This window comes from Canis aureus, chromosome 35 (genome assembly GCF_053574225.1).
Source record: "Canis aureus isolate CA01 chromosome 35, VMU_Caureus_v.1.0, whole genome shotgun sequence".
Taxonomy (NCBI): domain Eukaryota; kingdom Metazoa; phylum Chordata; class Mammalia; order Carnivora; family Canidae; genus Canis; species Canis aureus.
This window is the reverse complement of record NC_135645.1, coordinates 7,515,139-7,537,515: the sequence shown is the minus strand read 5'-3', so window position 1 is coordinate 7,537,515 and position 22,377 is coordinate 7,515,139. Positions and strand designations below refer to the sequence as shown.

Below are 22,377 nucleotides of genomic sequence, written 5' to 3'. Positions count from 1 at the left end.
TGTTCTGGTTTCCTATTTGGTATCATCTACGGTTAGATAAGCCATTAAAGAAAATTTTCTTCTGACAATTGTTCTAAGGAAAACATCCCCAACTGGGCAGGTTAGGGAATAGTTTTAGCCTCAAGAAAGGAAAGAGATCAGTTATACCCAATGTTTTTTCTCTTGCGCCTTTCAATTTCTGACCCTATCCTCACCAAAAGACCCTCCTATATACAAATCCGGCAAGTGTTGAGCTTTTTCCATCTCAGCAAATTCAAAACATTATGTTTTGCAGAGTGTGTCATTCCTACCCATTCTGCTTAACTCATAACCAGCCACAATTCTTCCAAATTTTGGAATCTAGGAAAATGGCACTTTAAGGAGGGTCACCAAAATAATGACAATAAAAAACTATACTAAATACTGTTGTATTAGTGTGGCCAGTCAGCACTCGACTACTTTGTGTTAAGATTGTTTGATCAAGGGATCCCTGGGTGGCGCAGTGGTTTGGCGCCTGCCTTTGCCCCAGGGCGCGATCCTGGAGACCCAGGATCGAATCCCACGTTGGGCTCCTGGTGCATGGAGCCTGCTTCTGCCTCTGCCTATGTCTGCGCCCCCCCTCTCTGTGACTATCATAATTAAAAAAAAAAAAAAGATTGTTTGATCAATTAAGTACCTGAACTTCATTAGAAAAATGACTTCACTAACTTCTTACTAAAGCATGCATCCAGAAGTCTGGTTAAGACTGTGGATGCATAAAGGGCTAGTTTCCAAGATCTATAAAGAACTTATTAAACTCAACACCAAAGAAACAAACAATCCAATCATGAAATGGGCAAAAGACATGAACAGAAATCTCACAGAGGAAGACATAGACATGGCCAACATGCATATGAGAAAATGCTCTGCATCACTTGCCATCAGGGAAATACAAATCAAAACCACAATGAGATACCACCTCACACCAGTGAGAATGGGGAAAATTAACAAGGCAGGAAACAACAAATGTTGGAGAGGATGCGGAGAAAAGGGAACCCTCATACACTGTTGGTGGGAATGTGAACTGGTGCAGCCACTCTGGAAAACTGTGTGGAGGTTCCTCAAAGAGTTAAAAATAGACCTGCCCTACCACCCAGCAATTGCACTGTTGGGGATTTACCCCAAAGATACAAATGCAATGAAACGCCGGGACACCTGCACCCTGATGTTTATAGCAGCAATGGCCACGATAGCCAAACTGTGGAAGGAGCCTCGGTGTCCAACGAAAGATGAATGGATAAAGAAGATGTGGTTTATGTATACAATGGAATATTACTCAGCTATTAGAAATGACAAATACCCACCATTTGCTTCAACGTGGATGGAACTGGAGGCTATTATGCTGAGTGAAGTAAGTCAGTCGGAGAAGGACAAACATTATATGTTCTCATTCATTTGGGGAATATAAATAATAGTGAAAGGGAATATAAGGGAAGGGAGAAGAAATGTGTGGGAAATATCAGAAAGGGAGACAGAACGTAAAGACTGCTAACTCTGGGAAACGAACTAGGGGTGGTAGAAGGGGAGGAGGGCGGGGGGTGGGAGTGAATGGGTGACGGGCACTGGGGGTTATTCTGTATGTTAGTAAATTGAACACCAATAAAAAATAAATTAAAAAAAAAAAGACTGTGGATGCAGAAGGAACTGTGGTAGAAAGGCACCTAATTCATCTTTTATCCTTTGTAGCTAGCAAGAGAGTAAATGCTAATACATGCCTAATGTATGTATTCATGTAGTGAAGAAACTGAACAAATGATAAGCTGTGGTACAGCAAGTAATCAGGCGAATACCAACATTATAAGGATTTTAGATTTTTTAAAAATAAATTCAATTGTTAAAATAGTGTTACTTTTCCAGAATACAGAATCAAGTTCCAAGAACGTACTTTTAATAAAATAAGGCACGATGTTTAATAAGGCAAAATTCACACAGAGGGTTAATATAACATCACATTTTGTGTGTCCTGTGGGGAAAATGGAGGTACAGAATTGAAGTAGCTTAAATATTTTTTTAGAGCATTTACCATCAAAGTAACTTATAAATTTGATGCACTTAACTATATTTTGTCCTGAAAAGAAAATTTAATTGTTGAATCATGTTGCTGAATTACATTATCATTATGTTTTAAATATCTATATATCTATATGCTTATATAGATATCCCTAATTCATAAGATTTCAAATACATAAAACTAAGAGATCAGACAATGAAAAATAATTTGACTAAAGTAAAAGTACATATATTTTCAATATCCTCTGTTGATAAAGTCCCAAACTTTTCATAAAATGTTAAAATACTGGTAGCTTACAATATTCAATAATATTTTTGTTTCTCATGAATACAAGTGGGCTCAGAAATGCAACAAACACCAGTTGCAGGCACACAGGTCTCTCCATGATTGTACTGTTGTAAAGTTATTGTTGAAGTTAATATTCCTTCTCAATAACATATATTACATCACATTAATGACCACATCAATGCCGACTATTTAATAAAAGGATTCTCTTAAAACATCAGTTGTAAACAGAAGAATTAACCAATTTAGTAATATTTTTGTAGTACCAGCAATACCACTTTCAATCTCATCTCGGTTTCTTCTAACCACAAATTAGAATAAAAGTTTTTATCCAATTTATTCACAGCCAAAGAAAGTAAGTTCTGGTGAATGCACCTAGTTAATCCAACCATGGCTTCCTGGTACAATGGTATATAACTGTCATTAAACTAATAAATTTTAATATTTACTAGATTGAATACTATACCTTAGGATAAATTGAGACTGACAAATCTCAGATAAGTCTAGTAGCACCCAAATCAGTATTACCCTGTGAGTGTTCAATATTTGTTGTTAGTGAACTATTATTTTCTATGTCATTTCTTAGCAAATATGAACCAAGGAACATAGAAAAAAATGGAGATATTTACATGAAAATTGTTAAAAGCATAGCCCCTTGCAACCCAGTGTTACAAAAACCACTCACAAAATATCCTAGGCCTCATAGTAATATATTTGTATAATGCTAGTAATACAAGGTTGGTTAGGAACTGCTGTCATCCCTTCGTGGTACCAGACAAATTTTCTTTATAAAATAATATAAAAAAGAATATACCTTTTCACTGATTTGATTTCAAGGGACTCTGATCCTTATGGCTTGACTTTCTCCATAGTATGCATAATTGAGATTCCCTCTCCAGAAGCCCTAGACTCAGACATTAAGCCCTGTTTTAGAGGAAGGAATCCCTCAGAGGTCACTTACAGTCTTTCTCTCTCAAGTCAAATGCAAAGGCTCATTACCATCTCACAAACAACTTACTAAACGACACAGTTCCCCAAACTTTTCTACAGTGGAGGATTTAAGGCACACACTTTCTTAGCACAAATGAAGACACTGCTGTCTTTAAAAAGGTCATGACTATAATGAAAATACAAAAGTGGATGCTATTAAATTCATCAAATTAATGTTATAAGAATATAGTGCTTAATACAGAAACAGTGACAGTCAAGTACTTTTCTATACAGAGGGATCAGAACTATGTATCACAGATCATGTTGTCTAAAAACATGCACATCACCCTTTATTACTAACACCCAACAAAACTTAAAAGCTGACTATTTTGGACTAAATGAGGAGTAATATTTATACTAACTATAATAAAATCTACTTTGGATAAGAAGGGGGTTAAGTAAAAATTAGGTATTTCTAAATAAATGCAGCTTAACTAATTATATATACATTTTAAAACTGTTATTTTCCCTACAAAGGGTCTTTTTAGAACAACTTTTTAAGGTATAATACTGCTAAAATGCTTTAAAAGATCAAACTTTATTTGCACTAATTATTTGCTTAGTATTTTTTTCTTTTTTAGATAGTGACACAGTAAACATTAACCAGGGCTGTACCACAAATTCTAGGTTAATGACGTATTACCTTCTCCCTTTGGAAGGAGCAAGGTTGGCTGTAAGACAGTCTTTTTTTTTTTTTTTTTTTAAAGATTTTATTTATTCATGAGAGAGAGAGAGAGAGAGAGAAAGAGAGAGAGATGGAGGCAGAGACATAGGCAGAGGGAGAAGCAGGCTCCACGCAGAAAACCTGATGTAGGACTTGATCCCAGGACTCCAGGATCACACCCTGAGCCGAAGGCAGACGCTTAACCGCTGAGCCACCCAGGCATCCCAAGACAGTCCTATTTACTTGCTGGCCCATCATTAAGGAAGGATGTGGACAATCTCTCAATAGCAGATACCAAAAAAATTTAGTGATAGAGGCTTTCAGATGGTAGTCAATAGGCCATGTGATTTTAAAACAATTCACTATTACTTTAAGGAACTTTCTTGGTTCAAGGAAATCCCTGGGAGTCTGGTGACTGAGAGAGAATCTCCCTGCCCTTTGGTACTTTTAAAAGATTTCTTTAATTTAATACTCCAGCAATCAGCCTTTTCCTTCTTCTCTTTTGCCTAAATTGATATTTACAGTGTTTGGTAGAAGTGGTCTGCAGCATTACACAGCACTAGTGTGGACTGCCTTTAACATTTATTTACATCAATATAAAAATTTCTCGAATTTGAGGTACAGTTTACAATGCATCTTTACTTTTAAATTTGGTAACTTAAAGTTCTAAACAGTAAGAATTTCAGAATAAGAGACTTCTGTGGCACACATTTAGAAGTAAAATATGAATAGTAACCCTCAGATCTACCTCTGGTATTCAAATGCAAGGAATTCTAAGAACCTTAGCTAGCTTATCCTTAGGGTCAGCCAATCTCTGGCACTATGGAAGCAAAATACTGTATTAGCTAATCTTCCTATTTCCTAAAATCCTAGGACTATTCAAACTGAGTTGGTGACACTGAGAATTGTATTCTAGGAATAAAGATTACTAAGAATGTTCAATGTACCCATTTCCATTTCAAATATTAACACTGAAGAACTCCATTCTAAACACTTTAATGCTGTGGTTAAGTAGTTTTATCCACAGAAGTTCTGGTCACTAAAATTATCCAACTGGAGCAATATCAAAAACTTATTTCATTATGATAATTAGTGCAGATTCTGTAAGTCTCAAAAAATAATTAAAGTTTATTAATTAGTTTAACACAAACATGTGACTTAGCAACTAAAGAGACAGACTATCATTTCAAATACACAGTCAGCTATATGGTTCAGGAGTTGACTATCTGGTTTCTAAATTATCAAGTCCCTTATATCTCATCTTCTGGCTAATTTCTATAATCACCAGTTATAAAAAAAGAGAAGGTAGAAAAGAGAAACAAGGAAAATCTTAGAAATTATTAGCAGCTCTTATAAAAGTTTAGGTCAAAGATTAAAAAAAAAAACTAAATTGAAATGCAGATTTCAGTAAAAGTTACTAAAGACAATTGCACACTGATCTTAGACTTTCAAATGTACATGTACAACAAACATTTTGTCGTACATTATGGCATACATCTGCATATATAGCAAAGGCTAGAAATTATTTCTGGTTGGATCTATTTACATCTATAAAAGATCAATCAGTAAACCTTTCTGGGAAACTGGGAAGTACTTGATTGTACTTACATATCTACCCATTTATTTTACAAAGACTAACTCTTGGAAGGCTACCCAAGCTGTTACTTAGGTCAATCTGGTAATGGATTAGGAAGTAAACTGAGGCATTTAAGTCAGAAGAATTTGGTCCTATCACTTTGGATATTTTACTATGATTACATTATTTTCTATGAAAATATTTTATGTATTGGTATTAACTAAATCAGTTACAAAACATTTTGGGCTTGTCACTTAGGCACTGCCTAAGTCATCTTTACTTTTCATAATTTTGTAGTATGAGCCATAGCTTGCTGTGGCTCAAGTGGAAGTAAACAAAGCCTTTACATTATTTCCATTTTATGATATAATCACCCATGTACTACTTTGCTAGGCAGCAGAAACATAATAGATTACTATTATAGACCTAGAAAATTTCTGAATAAAAAGGAAAAAAATATTATTACATCATAACAAAGTGAAGGGATTCACTCTATAGCAGCGTTTCACAACTGCAGTCATGAAACTCTCATGATGTTTCATGAATAACACATAATAAACTTTGAACTATCCTACAGTATATTTTTTCTAAAACAAAAAATATATGACAAAAACCTAACATATGTACATATTATTATTATACAACAATCTGCTTTTAAGAAATAGTGTGCCCCAGTTGTGAATGCCAGGAAGTCAGAAGGGAGATCCTCTGATGTTTTAATGTGTTTCTGACTGGTGTATTACTGTATAGGTAACATTTACCAATAAAACATCATTTTATTATTGGATATCTAATAACTCCTACTATGTGTTGTTTATTTTATAATATCAACTTCTAATTGTACTATTATTCAATACTTATTGCAAATCAAACTAGTTAATAAAAATTTGGTCATTTCTAATAGCAATTTGTGAAATATTTTTCTGCTACACTTTAGGGATATAGTTAAATTTCTTATGTTATCAATACATTACTTTCAAAAAGTATTACATGATTAATCTAGTTTTGGAAATTATCCTCTTTCACACAATTTAAAGACTGCTTTAAAGTCTTTACACAAATGACTGCTGCCCACAATTTTACTTGGCTTGCTGTAACGGTTTTCTAGTTTTTCTTTAAAATGTAGAGAAAGTTACAGTTCAGAAAACACAGGTAAAGGAGTCAGGTATGACTTAAAAATTTTAAACTCATTTTCTTACTCCTTTAATGCAAGATACAAAGAAGCTTTCCAAGCATACATCTCTTTTGTTAGAAGAAATCTGACAGATTCTTAAATCAAAAGCTATCATTCTGTCTTATGATGAAAAGATTAATCAAGACACTACTTCCCATTAGTGTAAAAGTTATTTCCTTACAAGGATTACTTCATATTTAAACAAAAAACACAAGTTAAGTTAGCCATGAGCTCTGATGTTAGATATACAGCTGTTTATCTAGTTCTGTTAAAGCATATTTTAAAGTGTCCTGCATAGTATGTCAGGTTATATAGGCTGCTCTGGCATCATTCCTTGAATAAATTTCTAAAACCTTGCTAGGATTAAGGCACTCTAACAGTCATTCTGGATTACAGAAGGGCAACAACAATCATAGAGAACAAAAGAGCACTACTGAAGAGTTTTAAAATCCCACATAAAAATTATATCCCTCACTTTACCAGTTAGGTCAGAAAGGGTTAGGTCCTATGTAATATCTGTGAGCTTATCTCAACAGCTCTGTAATCTAGACATGTGGGCAATATAAGAAGGGAAGGTTAATCCTGTTATAGTCTTCAGTCTAAATGTAAGGACAACTCTGATAAAAATTACAGCTCTGATCATTTCTTTCTTCATCTCCACTATCACAAGTTACACCACTCATGGTTTATTGTAGCACTGCTCTACAGAATGCTCCATTATGCTGTGTGATTCATGCAAAACTTGAGTGAAAACTGCAAACAATCAGCTAAACTTGAAACCACTATTCAGAGTGAATTATATTCAAAGAATCCAAACATGGAACTGGACTCATTCCTGTTGAATGTGAAGATGAAATACAAAATAGTTTCCATCATCTCTAGCTCTCTCATGGAGATTCAAGATGAAGATATGGTTTCTAGTAAACTTTGAAGTCCATCTTTTTTTCTAATCACCTTTGCTCAGTTCTTTTAATTGTTTCATACCACCCTGCATTCTTTTCAACCAAGAAGAACTTTCTGCATTCTGTGTGCAGCAACACTAGCTTCGTCCTCCGAGTCAGATTCACTCTGCGATGTGGAGCTGTGAGAGGCGGAACTGCAAGGGGAAGAGCATTCTGGAGAACATAAGTAGTGCATCAGTGGGAGGCGGTACTTCCCACAGAAGTCCACAAACTTAATTTGTCTGACACAGCAGTCAAAGTAGACTCCTGGAGAAAAGAAGGAATTAAGTACAAAATAATTATTACAAAGCAAAGAGCCATTTCTTTTTCAACTCTTTCTCCAGCATTCTAAAGAAAAGTCATATACAGTCTTCTTTTTTGTGAATTGTAAGCAGAAGCAGTAGTTACTTCTATAGCTGTTTATAGAAATACCAAAGGTCTTAGGGATGGCAATCTGGCTACAAAGAGAAGGCCAGATAAGATTTATCTTAAAGGGAGCTAGCATTAAAAGGATACTGTTTACTTAGCTTGTTTTCTCTGGATGACTTGGTGGACAGTGGCTGATTATAGGAGAGATTAAAGGATACCTAACATGTTCTTCTTCCATACCCAAGCCACTCCTGGATACTACCCTACAGTCAAGAAATTAGGAAAAAAAAAAAAAAAAAAAAACCCACAAGGGGTGCCTGGGTGGCTCAGTTGGTTAAGCATCTGCCTTTGGCTCAGGTCATGACCCCAGGGGAGTCTGCTTATCCCTCTCCTTTTGCACCTTCCCCCCCCCCCCCCCCCCCGGCTAGTGCTCTCGTGCTCTCTCTCAAATAAATAAATAAAATATTTTTAAAAACTCCACAAAACTCCTTTAATAATGATCTTACAAGATTAGTTGTCATACACAAAATTTGCAGAAAGGAGATGATTTCTAGTACTCCTGTTCTATGTATTGGGAAGGCAAGATTCAAAGAAACAAAATACCATCTTTTTTTTTTTTTAAACATTTTATTTATTTATTCATGACAGTCACACAGAGAGAGACGGAGAGGCAGAGACACAGGCAGAGGGAGAAGCAGGCTCCACGCAGGGAGCCCGACGTGGGATTCGATCCCCAGTCTCCAGGATCGCGCCCTGGGCCAAAGGCAGGCGCCAAACCGCTGCACCACCCAGGGATCCCAACAAAATACCATCTTATATTTCCACAGGTTCTAAACCTACAGGTTTCAAAGTTGTTTTACTAATGATCTCACTTGATTCTCACACAATTATACATTGTTAGGTAGACTGAAACAGTATTTACCTTTTTTGATTTCTAATTTACTGCTCCTGAGCTGAGGCCCTTCAACTAAGTAAAAATACAGCTAGAGCTGAGAGGAAAGCAGAGGTCATTGTGGCTCAGGGTTCAGTATAACCGGAGCATCTACAACTCTGGGTCCCATCACCTTTCTGCAGAGCAATCTCAACTTTGTATACCCTAAGATTGCTCTGGCACCAACTACTCTGTATTACATAAGGGTCTAAACTAAAAAGATGTGCTTCAAGCAAAGGAGAAACATGATTTCTATTTATCTTTTTCCTAATACTTCCCTCATTAACTTTCTAATTTTCTGATCCTGTAGTCAGTATAATCCATAGTTTAAAAAGGGGACTTCATAGTATGTTATTTTGAACAATTTAGGAAAGTATATAAATGCAATAAACTGGTCAATCAATATTGATGGTAAATCCCCCCTAATGTGTTAACATTCTAAAAAAAGATGGGTGTAATAAAGTATTATAGAGTTACCATGAGAAAAAAACGATACAATACTGTCTTGTCATTTCTAGGATCTCAGACTCTACAAAGGCAAAAAAAATCTCTGAATATAAATGTGCTTTTGTTGGGGCACCTGTGTGGCTTAGTTGGTTAAGACTGACTCTGATTACGGCTCAGATCATGATCTCATGGTCGTGAGATCCAGCTCCCCCTGCCCTCACCCTCTGTGTTCGGGGTGGGGCAGGGAGTCTGCTTAAAGATTCTCTCCCTCTGCACCTCCCCAAACCCACATACTCAAGAATGTGTGTCCTCTCGATCTAAAATCAATAAATAAATCTTTAAAAAAAGTTTAGTTTTATTTAACTTAGTATTTAATAGCTAATGAGTCTGAGGGGGAAAACATTACTGGCTTAATTTCTGTATAATCTTGCTTTTTAAACTAAAAATTTTTATTTTTAAAAAATATTTTATTTATTTATTCATGAGAGACACATAGAGAGAGAAAGAGACACAGGCAGAGGGAGAAGCAGGTTCCCTGCAGGGAGCCTGATGCGGAACTCGATCCTAGGACCCCAGGATCACGACCTGAGCCGAAGGCAGATGCTCAACCACTGAGCCATCCAGGTGTCCCTAAACTAATAATTTTTAAAGTATACTTGTCTGTAAGATAAATGATGTATTAGTACACTAAAAAAAGTCATTAAGAAAAGCATTTTAAAAAGAAAAGATAATTCTTGTAGAGGTCCATTTTTAGAAAAGGATAGATTCAAAGAGGAGATCAGACATAGATTATTAAGCCATAAGGTATGGTATGAATGCTGTCTCCCATCTATGTTAAAGTCAGCTTGGGAAAGGAGAGCCACAGTGAAGAGCTTAAGCACTTCTAATCTGACACAGCACAGCACCTTCTATTTCTAAGAGTGAGTAGCCAGAAATGGCCCAGAGTATCATCTTTTTTAAACCAAGTGTCTTTTCTATTTTTTAATATTCTTTGAGAAATTTAAATCATTTTCTCTCTTTTAACCTTCAATTTCAAGGCATGATGGGACTTTCAGGGAAAATCTTATCTGGCTCTGATCATCATTATGCAGAATTTCCCCTGCAACTACATTTCTGCTATTACAGTAAAAACCTTTCTGTACCCCTATTAGGTTGGATTTTTAAAAAGTAGTCATTTATGAAAGAGATAAAATAAAACGACCTGCTATCAATCACCAGCTCCCACCCACACATCCTGGCACTCTAGGCCTTCATAACTGGGCCTCAATGTATCCTTTATTCCTCTCATATACTTCCCTAACTGTACATTTGAGCCACATTATTTAACTCCTCTGATATTGTACCCCATCTAGTATTGTGTCTAATTTTGCTCTCTCCAACTGAAAAGTTTCCTATCCTAAATCTTACTTACCATATCAAAATCCAACTCAGACTTCAAGAAATCAGCTCATTTTTCCAGATCTAATCAAATGTACTCTCTCCCTCCTATGATTTCCAAGAGTACTCTGAATTCTTACTTTACTCTGTCCTATAGTCTATCATTTCTTTAATCCTCTCCAGATGCTCTAAACTCAATAAATTTTGAATCATGGATTTACAAGAATATAAAAGTCTAGAGTACACTCCAAAATTGATACATTCAGCCTATTCTCCTACATCCTGAATCATACTCTATAAAGGTACCTGATACTTAGAACAAACAGTGGGTCTAGGAGAATGTCCTACAAATAAATATGAAAGGTGGCCAAACATTTTGGAAACTCTTTTTAAACTGTTAGGACTATTTATGCTTCCTTTGTGTTCCCTCTAATTTTACCACCTTATTCTACTATCTTATGACAGTTCCAAGACATGAGGAGACTTTCTGGTTATTTTCCTTCTGTATGAATTGTAAAGTACTAAAAAAAAAAAAAGGAGAAAGGGAGAAGAGGGAGAAATATCTTACTTTTCTGATAAAAGGGTGAAAGGATGAGGGAAACTGAGACTAAAAAAGCCATCTCTGAAAGATGACTAATTAGATGACTAATTAAAAATTTAGATCATCAATATAAAAAATAGCTAAATGAGGGCAGCCCTGGTGGCTCAGCGGTTTAGCATGGCCTTTGACCCAGGGTGTGATCCTGGAAACCCAGGATCGAGTCCCATGTCGGGCTCCCTGCATGGAGCCTGCTTCTCCCTCTGCCCGTGTCTTTGCTTCTCTCACTGTGTGTGTCTCTAATAAATAAATAAAAAGTCTTTAAAAAAATAGCTAAATGAATAGGAAACATATACAATGAATTAACTTACCTCCACACTTTGGGTTTGGACAATTGCTGGCTAAACTCAAGTATCTAAGAAGATTCCCAGGAAGATCGTAGGGAGTGTAGGAAATATTTCGAATTTTAATGGTCCGTGCAGCTAATTCCAGGAGAGTTGGAGGGTCATAGGTTAAATCTCTAACAAAACGAACAACCAATGGATTTCCTCGCAAACTCAATTCTTCCAAATGAACAAGGTTGAGAATCTCTCGAGGCAGGTATGTCAGCAAGTTATTGTGAAGACTGAGAGAACGAAGCGAATGCAATCTACAATGAACGCAGTACAAAAATCAATGGCAGCGAGCAAGCTAACTACCAAGAAAGTTAAGTGAAGAACTTGATTTCCCTTGAGGATGAGCAATTAAGGTCAACAGAAGTAAAATAAAAAGCTGAAACTAGACCAAGTGCAGACTTGTAAATATCATGAACTGACATTTGCCCATAGAATCCTAGAGAGTCTAGAATAATTAGTATTCTGATGTGCTAAGCTGATATGAATGCTAGATTTAAAGGTTTTTTTTAGCATGCTTTATCATTCAGATACCTATAAGAAGAAAGATTTAAAATTCAACAGAAATCAAGATCCTTCACATTATTTTATCAGGATAGAAATGTTTCATATTAAAAATAAAATTCCATAAAACCTGGGAAAATCTATACCAAATTACTCTATTTTTGATTAGAGAAAACAGGCTAAACAAATATGTTGAGAAGTAAACCAGGGCATTTAAAAGTAATGTTAAAAATAAGCAATTCAACTCACAGCAAACCTTAGAACTGTAATTCTCATGGATCATTTACCTTGAGAATGCCTAATTCTCTTCTACATATAAAACACATGGAATGAATGCAAGGCAAAAATTCCTAAGCAAGGATCTCTGTGTATACTTAGACTGCCTGAAACTACTCACTGTGAAAGCTGAGGAGGCACACTTTGGATTTTGTTGTCACATAATACCAAGTAACTTAGAGAAGGCAGATTTGCTAATTCTGGTGGAATTTCTTTGATGAAGTTTCCTCCGAGATATAAACACTCTAAACTGTAAAAATAAATGAATAAAAACAAAAATGTAAACAAACAAAAGTCAGACAAGACATCCCAAGGTCTTTATTACAACGAACAGATTTCATTTATTCATTCAGCAAATATTTTACTTAGAATCTGCTATATGCTATATAGGCGCTAGAGAAATATGCAATCTTCAGAGAGCTTATATTACGGGTAAGCAGGTAAGACACAATATTGTTAGACAACATTATAACTAAACACAAAACAAGGCCAAAAGTAAGTATACTATGATTAAAATATTAAAATAAGCAGAGCAATCCATAAATGATAGAGTTAAGTAGAGAAGTAAGATAAGGACACAGTACTTGAGACTGGGAAGGCTTTGCAAAAGTGTTGTGACTTCAGCAGGACCATGAATTTATGAGCTCATGCAGATGGGAGGAAACAAGACACTTTCAGAGGTTGGAGGGGACGGCTTTTATGGGACAATGGACAGATCTTTTAACACAGAAGAGTAGAGTTCCTGTTGAAGAACCCAGAGAAAAGGCTGAAGGAAAGCCAGATTATATGAAGCCTGAATTCTGTGCTGATAGGCATGGCTTTGATGCACTATGAGGCAATGGGACAACCACTAACTAACCTTTTTCTGAAAAGAGTGGAAAAACATGGCTGAACTCTACATTTCTTCTTTGTTCTTACTGTAGCAAATGCATTCTTCAGGAGCCAGCTAAATAAATTATGTAAAATTGACCACTATCATGAAACTAAAGCTTCAGATAGTTACCTTACTTTCCACCAAATTAACAACATTTTAGACATAGCATACATTGCACCAAGATGTACTGTTACTTTTTGTGGTGATGACTGTAGAAAGGCTCTCTCCAAGATGTTTTTGCAGGGAGTGGCAGAATCAGTTCTTACAACATATGTAATTTTTAAATATATATAAGTATTACTAAAACATATACATACAGAAAAAAAAAGAAGAAAAAAAAAGAAAATGTATACCTACAGATCTTTTCCATTACTATGTTACTTTTGTCTTCCTGCTAAATCCGCTAACTCAACAGACGCTAGGATTCTTTTAAGACACTTTTGAACGTGGCAGAAAATAGCCTACTAAACTAATACCGAAACTCCCAGGGTAAGGATTACCTGGGATACTTTTAAAGCTATGAATTCCAGGCCCCATCCAGATTCACCACATTAGAGCTCTAGGGGAAGATTTTAGGATGTAAGGTTAAAAAAATAGGATAATGTTAAAAGGTAAAGCCACATTACTCTGCAGAGCTACAGCTAATTACAAATCCACAATTAGCAAATTAAGAGTACTTCTTACCATATAACCCTGCCAACACTTACTATCATTTGCTTAATTTATTATTTTTTTATTACTTTTACTATTTGTGTGAAAAATGGTACCATTCTGTTCTTTTAATCTGCAGTTCTCTAGTTATTCTAGTGAATTTATTAGCAAAAAACAAGTGTTTTTGTCCACTTGTATATCTTTAGAGAATTGCCTCTTTCTATTCTTTATCCATTTTTCTCACAGGTTACATGGTTTTGTCTTATTAATTTGTTGGGAGCTTTGTTGTTAAATATACGTTCTGCATAATCTTGCTTCTCTGTGGCCTAGGGAATGGTCTATTTTTTGTTCACATTTTGCATGTGTAAAATGAATGTGGAGCTACTAGGATGAAACTTATTAACTGTGCAATTCGAAATTTGTATAGCATTACTTATTATTTTGTCTTGCTCTTGTGGTTAGTCTTCCACCAGAACCAGAATTTTCCTTCCTCCCTTCATAATTACCAAGTTTTGTTCTTTCCCCTGAAAATACAGAAGCAGATAAATCCTTGCTGAACTGTTCCTTAATTCACAAGAAGCATTTCTCTTTTTCCCTTTTAATTTATTTTCCCTTAAAATCTATTTCTTTTAATTATCAATCTTGCCTCCTGGTTTTATTTTTGTTCGTATTTATTTCATTTAATACACCATTCATCAGTATGTGTACTTAGGCCGGTTATTCTTGTTACACCCTAGTTCCTTCTTCTTCAAAATGAAATAATATTAAATATCAAACAAAGTGCCTCATTAACAAATATGAACTAGGCACCTACCATGTGCCAGGCACCAATCCAGGGACACACTATAAATAAGACCAAGTTCTTGACCTTACAATCTAGTGAGATAGACAAAAATCAGTGAATGTGTATGTATTATATCAGATATCTTTAAAGGTTACCTCTATAAAAGGGGTGGTAATCAGATGGTGATGGAAGTGAAATTGTAGACAGGGTGGTCAGAAAAAGTTCTCTTAGATGACACGTGAACAGAAATCTGAATGAAATGAATGAGTAGAAAATGCTTGGTGTGTTGCCAGCTGTAGGTTCATCAGAGTGGTAGAGGTGGGAGAGATGTGGTCAGAGACGTAGCAGGGGAAAGCCAGATCACAGAGGGCCTTAATTAGAATTTTTTAAAGCCAATTGACTTTCTTTTTTAAAAAAAATATTTTATTTATTCATGAGAGACACAGAGAGAGAGAGAAGCAGAGACACAGGCAGAGGGAGTGGGAGAAGCAGGCTCCATCCAGGGAGCCTGGCGTGGGACTTGATCTCGGGTCTCCAGGATCAGGCCCTGGACTGAAAGCAGTGCTAAACCGCTGACCCACCCGGGCTGCCCTTTAATTAGAATTTTGAATTTTACCCTAAGTAGGAAGGGTTTTGAACAAAGTTGTGTAACTTGACTTACACTTTAGAAAGATCACTGTTGCTGCTGTATGTAAAGTAGCTTGGTAAGTGGTGGGAAGAGGAGTATGGTAAGAGGAGTGGAAGTAGGATGACCAGACTGGAGCCTAATGCAGTAGGGCAGATGTGAAATGGTAGAGATTTGCTTGGTACATCTTTTTTTTATCCCATTGCTTTTAACTTATTGGGGTATTTCTATTTTAAGTGTAACTTTTTTTTAAAAAGATCTTATTTATTTGAGAAAGAATGAAAGATCACAGAAGGAAAGGAAGAAGCAGACTCCTTGCTGAGCAGACAGCCAGATGCAGGGCTTGATCCCAGAACCCCAGCCAGGATCAGGACCTGAGCCAAAGGCAGGTGCTTAACCAACTGAGCCACCCACACACCCTTAAGTATAACTCTTATAAGCAGTATGCAACTTGATTTTGATAAGTTTAGACTTGTGTTTTCTATTACCATGGTATTTCTCAATGCCTTTTTTCTCTTCTCTTCTTTTGTTTCATTCAAGTTTCCTTTCTTCTCATTCCCCCTCTACTATTTTGAACTGTAGGTGCTATTTTTACCTTGCTAGTAGTTACCCCAATTTCCTTTGCTCTTCCTCACTCCTAAACACACATCCATGCCTTCTGTCCTTCTCTCTGTATCATTTAGAATTAGTTTTATCTTGATCTGAAAATAAATTTAATTTATGATTAATAATTATTCAGATTTATCAATATGTTTTACCAATTTCTTTGTTCACCATTGTTTTTGGAACTTGTTATTTCTTTTTCTTTATAATTCTGAATTTTATTAAAATGAGTTCTCATACCCAAAAATAGGTTGTTTTTAAGCTGTGAGCTACAAGCCTGGGCTAGTAAAGAGCTTGCTATTTCTTTTAAAGTCCATTTTTCTTGGAGTATATATTTAACAAGTTCTTTCAGCAAGGACCCATGGTTGTTAACCTTTGAGTCCTCTGTCTCCAATGTTTTTATCTCTTTCCTTCACAGTTGAGTAGCAGCTTGGCTGAGCATAAAACTCTGGGTTGATGTTACTTTTCCTCAAGCACTAGGAACTGTTCCATTACCCAGTACTGTTCCATTACTTTACAGCCAATATTACTGCTGTTCCTTTGTCAGTAATTGTTTTTTTTTTTTTTTTTTTTTTTATTAGGAGCTGTTAGGGTCTTTTTTTCTCTATTGTCCTAAAGTTTTATTATGATGCTTCAGTTTAGCTATCAGTTTAGAGTAATCTTTCTTTAATTATGGGAAATTCTCAGCTACTATTACATCAAACACAGCTTTTCCTACATTTTTTCTATTCTCTTTCTAGAATTCTTACTAAACAGCAGTTTGAATTTTAGGATCAATTTTACATGAAACATTTCTTTCATATTTTCCATTTCTTTATCTTTCTATGCTGCATTCCAGAAGAATGCCCCAGTAAGATCTTTTAGCTTATGATTCATTCATCAGCTAACTTCAGTCTACTATTCAACACATTGAGTTCATAATTACATTTTTTCATTTCTAGGAATTCTAACTGGGGTTTTCATAAACTGTAAATTTTTAAACTTCTTATTCTTGTTTCATTGATGAAGTTCCTGCCTTTACCTCTCTGAAGTTAGAAAACATACCTACTTTAAAGTCCTTTCCAGAGTTCCTTATTATATAAATTTTTTCAGGTACAATTTCTTTCATTTGTTGAATTTCTATCTGTATTTCATAATCTCAGACATCCCTGTTATGTAGTGACTTAGAAAGCTAACCTGAATCTGAAGTTTTGTCATTTTAAAAATATACTGATACTTTTTTCCTGATTATGCAAATCTTTCCAAGGTTGCATTTCACTCTCTTGAACTATAATGCTTAGTAAAAGTAAGCAGACAACTTTAATTCTGATGTTATATTTTTCTCTTTCAAAGATTACCTAGTAGCAAAAATCAACTGTTTGGACAGGAGAGTGAATTCTCTCTCCTGCACAGAAGTGTCTAAGCACTGGTTTAAATGGGGGGGGGGGGGGGGGGGGGGAGATTCCTGGGCAGGAATTTTTGATCCTACCAAATATGGTTAATGCTTGGTTACTCAGAAATCTTTCTTTTTCAATGAGGGAAGCTACTAGAATAGAACAGAACAAAACAGAATAGAATAGAATTGAACATTTGGAATCCAAATCACAGAAATTATCCTGGAAAAGGAACTATTTTAACGAGAAGACTATCTGGGGGAAAATTTAACAATCCTGGGAGTCCTTTTATAAAGATTTCAAAAGTTAAAAAACAATTTGCAACATAGTCTAATGATGGAGAAAAGAAAATAAGGTGAAGGGAAGCAAATGCAAATATTGTCCTTTCTACTTAAGTCCAAGAACTAAGAGAAATTAGTGTCTCATTCATTGTCAGCTCTGATGCAATGTCTCCTTCTATCAATGCTTTGGAGTATATACAGACAGAAGGGATGCCAAACCTTAGTAGTAACTGTGACTTTATCAGAGAGTTATCTGATGTCCTAAAATATAACGAAGTCTGCTATTTCAAAATCATATAAATTCTCTGAGGGTATCATTAATCATAGTACACAACCAGAGTATTAAATTTACACTTTCAGGCTTATTTCTCACTTCGAAACTCAAATAATTTCCAAAGTTCTAGGGACTTAAAGCCTTTCAATGATTTGGGGGAATTAAATTTCTAAAACATACTCTACTTTTTCCAAACATGCTTTTGAAAGGAGAAAACAAACTACTATTGAATTTGAAGCAAAACTGTAGTGTTTAAAAGTTCCTGTGATGTGTAATTGTCAACACTGCACGTCTGTTCATCTGGCTTAGAACAATTCTATTTTTTAGTGTTTGATGAATATTGAAAACAAAACTCATTCATAGAATTTATAGAATTCTTCTTTTCCTTTCTGTTTAGCATTAATAGACCAACCTTAAATTTGCTTCTTGGAAAGTATCCCTAGGGATTTAAGTAGGTGACTTTTCTGTAGCAAGGGCCAATGACCCACTGAAAAAAGAGAGGCCCTTAGTACCAATAACTTTAAAGACAGATATAAGTAGAAAATGTTTTGCTCCTCCACCCAATAAAAATGACATTAAGAATAACAAAATATAAATTAGTCCTACATTACGGTTGGTTAAAGGGAGATGGAATTAGTGAGACAGCTCTGTACAAAAAGGCAGGAAACAGGAAGAGATATACAGAAAGACAAGAACCATACATTTGTGGATAAAGGAAGTACTTTTCTTGAGGTAGCGTCCCCATATCAAATCATTTTCAAATACTATCACTCACCAAAAGCTTTTAAAGAACATGAACCACATGAATCTCATTGCCACTATCTGGCTTCAAGCAAGTGACTGATACTAAATCTCAGTGTCCTCATCTGTTAAAAAAAGGGGGAGGAGGTGAAATCAGGCCACTGCCCAGGTTGTTTATACTTCTAAGATTGTATTTTTATATGACCCTTTTAGCTTACATTCAACTAGAATTTAAATTTGGAGCATGGCCTAAACCTCTACTCATTCTTACTAGTAAAGAAAAATGGAGCATAAAACCGAAAAATGAAAACGGTGACAAAAAAGATCCCATGTACAATTGGAGCCAAAGGTACAATGACCAAAAAGCATAGTTTATTAGCCTAGAAAATCAGGTCAACCAGGTAACAGCTTTGACCAATCCTCCTGATCACATATGCAACAGAAGAAGTCAGAAGGATTAGGTTCTAGCCCTATTCTATCACAGTGGAAAATTCTTGGGTTTGAAGTCAGAGACCCCAGAGGTCAAATCGATGACCACCACTCGATGGCTTTGGTATCTTATAACTTAACCTCTCATTTCTCTCATCTCACAGAAACACTGTGAGAATTAAAAAGCTGTATACAGAGCCTCTACTATAGGGCCTACAGTATTGTAAGTACTCAATAAATACGATTTTGCCTACCTTTCCCCCCATGTGATGGAAATAACTGTTCTAGGTCCTTCTCAGTATATTAAGACTCAAATGAGAAAGCTGGAATTATTTAACTTTAAAATTAGAACCAAGGACTGGACTGTCAATTTTCTGGGGTTTTTTTTGTTTGTTTTTTTTAAGATTTTATTTATTTATTAGAGACACACAGAGAGAGAAAGGCAGAGACACAGGCAGAGGGAAAGCAGGCTCCATGCAGGGAGCCTGATGTGGGACTCGATCCCGGGTCTCCAGGATCATGCCCTGGGCTGAAGACGGCACTAAACCGCTGAGCCACTGGGGCTGCCCTCAATTTTATGTCTAAATCTCTTTCCAACTTTTCTATTTCTTAATATCTCTCCTACCACCACCCAGATATAAGCGACCATCATCTTTCATTCTAGAATTAACTCCTTCTAATGAGCCCTCAAAATCTCTTCTCTTCACCCTCTCCCCACTCCATTGCTGTGCAACAACAAGACAGATGTGCTTAAAACTCTCCCGTGTGTACCTAGAATGAAATCCACACTTTACCATGGCCTTCAAGATCCACCATGGCCTGGGACTGCTCCACGTTTTTATGTGCCAACTTTCCCTCTTGGCCACTTTCTCACTGTGCTCTAGTACAATGTCCTCCTTTCAAAATGTTGGCCTTCGGTCCCTCTTGCCTTCCGGCTTTTATATGCCCTGTTCCTTTTACCTAGACTGATCCCACCCCACCTTAACCTTGTTAATTCTTATTCTTCCTTCAAAATTCTCAATTCTCCATTCTCAATTCAAATGTTATTTGCTCAAGGACCAAACTAAGTCAGGCCCCTCTGTTATTTCAAGGCATTCCATTTGTCTTCACAGAACTTATAAAAACTGTAATTAAATAATGAGGTTTTGGGGCGGCCCGGGTGGCTCAGTGGTTTAGCACCGCCTTTGGCCCAGGGCCTGATCCTGGAGACCCGGGATCGAGTCCCACGTCGGGCTTCCTGCATGGAGCCTGCTTCTCCCTTGGCCTGTGTCTCTGCCTCTCTCTCTCATGAATAAATAAAATCTTAAAAAAAAAAAACTAATGAGGTTTTATAACTAGTTATTTAATGTCTAGCATGTTAGCTCCATGAGAACTGAACCATATCGCTGCTGTATCCCCAGTACCTAGGACAGTGACTGACACATGGTAAGTACTTCATAAATATTTGCTGATGAGTCAACGAAGGGACATCTTGTCCAAATGCCTCATTTTGCAAGATTAGGTCGCTGTGGTCAGGATATGTTAAGTGACTCGCCTAAGGCTGGGACACCAAGAGTTCTTATTCTCAGGCCGCTGTTCTTTTCACTAGATTTACCTCTTTCTAGCTCAGAAAACTCAATAAAGTATGATGTGAAAACTGCAGATGACAAATATTTTTTCCCCCACTTTGGACAATACATTTGCTCTGTTTCTCACATCCCTGCGGAGCACTTTTTAAAGCACTTTTAGGAGAGTTTGGCTATCCTGCTTCTCTGCTTCCCCCTTCCATTTAATTCAACATATATTTACCGAATAATCCCGTGGGTGAGGCAGACCTCTGAACAAGGAATTCTAATCAGTAAGGTAAATGCAACGGCAGGATGGATGAGGTACACAGGAAGCAACAGTGTCCGGGAGCCGGTAAAGGAAGGAAACAGACAACCCTGGAGATGGCTTCTGGAGGATGAACAGGAGTTTGCCAGGGGCAGGCAGCCTTCCAGGCAAAGGGGACTGACTGCATCCATTCACCACGTATTTCCTAAGTGCCCATAAGGTGCCGGTAAACTGCAGGGCTCCCCGCATTTCACAAATCGTCGTTGCTACTAGTGCTACAGAGAGAGAGGGCAGCGGGAAACGGAGTGGAAAGCCAGGGTCTGGTCAAGCACCTTGTTTGTCAGACACGGACAACCACCGAAGGCGTCAGGGCAAGGACGTGACCACCTCAGATTGACGTTTGAGTCCCTACTTCTCCCTTCCTGGGACCCAAGAAGCCAAAAAAAAAAAAAAAAAAAAATTCCCAAACCCTCCCTCGCAAATCAGCTTAGGGCACAACTGCAAAGGCTGCCAGCCTCGCGGTCTTCCCGGGCCTTCCCTTACAGCTCGCCGCGGTGGCCGGGCAGCGCTCCCGGCCAGAGTCACGGAGCGAGCCTGCAAGACCATCGGTTACGTGACCAAGGAACCGCGCCAAGAGCGGGCCTAGCGCTCCGGGGCCTCGGGGCCTCGGGGCTCCGGGGCTCCGGGGCTCCGGGGCTCCGGGACACCGCCCCCGGCTTCCCTACCCTGGGGCGGGGGGGCAGGGCCCCGCTCACCTCCGCAAGTTCTCGATCTCGGCCGGGATGCTCTGCAGCTGGTTGCCCCCCAGGCTGAGGGTCTGCAGCGCGCGCAGCTGCAGCAACGACGCGGGCACCTCCTGGAAGCAGTTGCCGCTGAGGTTGAGCACCTGGAGGCTGCGGCAGAGCGGCGACCGGGCCAGGCCCTTGGGCAGCGCGCCGGGCCCGCCGAGCCGGTTGTTCTTGGCCAGCAGCGTGCGCAGGCCGCTGAGCGCGAGCAGCTCCGGCCCGAGCGCGGTCAACGCGTTGCCGCTCACGTCCAGCAGCTGGAGGTGCGGGAAGCCGCTGCCCAGCGCCCGCGGCAGCGACGCCAGACGGCTGTGAGGCAGGAGCAGCCGCAGCAGCGCCTCGCGGGCCCCGCGCCGCTCCTCGCCCCGCGCCTCCAGCTCCGACTCCAGCGTCTCCGGGGACAACGTGAGGCGGGACAAGTTCAGTTCGGCCTCCCCCGCTCCGGCCTCCTCCATTCCCGCCGCCGCGGGCCGCGCGGCCCCCCCCGGAACCGGAGGGCGCGGCGCGCGGTCCACAGGCCCGGGAGCTGCCCGGCGCCCCGGAACCTGAACAGGAGGCCGCGTCGGAAGTGGCGCGGGCGGGCGCTTATTCCCGCGCGGCCCCGGCGAATCACGCGACGCTGGGCCGCGGGGTGCGCGCGCGCGCGTGCGCG

At 38.1% G+C, this 22,377-nt stretch overlaps 1 protein-coding gene across 2 annotated transcripts; it reads right to left on the bottom strand.

Annotated features, from left to right (window-relative positions):
- Window positions 1-1,884: 1,884 nt before the first annotated feature.
- LRRC58 (leucine rich repeat containing 58) lies at window positions 1,885-22,295 on the bottom strand. 2 transcript variants are annotated; one of them, XM_077884140.1, is made up of 5 exons: window positions 21,696-22,295; window positions 20,917-20,958; window positions 12,615-12,743; window positions 11,693-11,970; window positions 1,885-7,926 (listed from the first exon to the last, which is right to left on the bottom strand). In XM_077884140.1, the coding sequence occupies exons 1-5, from the start codon at window positions 22,178-22,180 to the stop codon at window positions 7,718-7,720; spliced, it is 1,143 nt and encodes a 380-aa protein (XP_077740266.1). In that variant the 5' UTR covers window positions 22,181-22,295; the 3' UTR covers window positions 1,885-7,717. The 2 variants fall into 2 exon arrangements, with proteins under 2 accessions (XP_077740266.1, XP_077740267.1); XM_077884141.1 differs by lacking the exon at window positions 20,917-20,958 and having other exon boundaries at window positions 21,696-22,294.
- Window positions 22,296-22,377: the final 82 nt, after the last annotated feature.

Coding starts and splice junctions, on each gene's coding strand:
- LRRC58 (XM_077884140.1), bottom strand. CDS start 22,180: ATGGAGGAGGCCGGAGCGGGGGAGGCCGAACTGAACTTGTCCCGCCTC. Junction 20,959..21,695: donor GAGATCGAGAACTTGCGGAG/GTGAGCGGGGCC, acceptor CTTACTGATTAG/AATTCCTTGTTCAGAGGTCT. Junction 12,744..20,916: donor CTCACCCACGGGATTATTCG/GTAAATATATGT, acceptor TTATTTTTACAG/TTTAGAGTGTTTATATCTCG.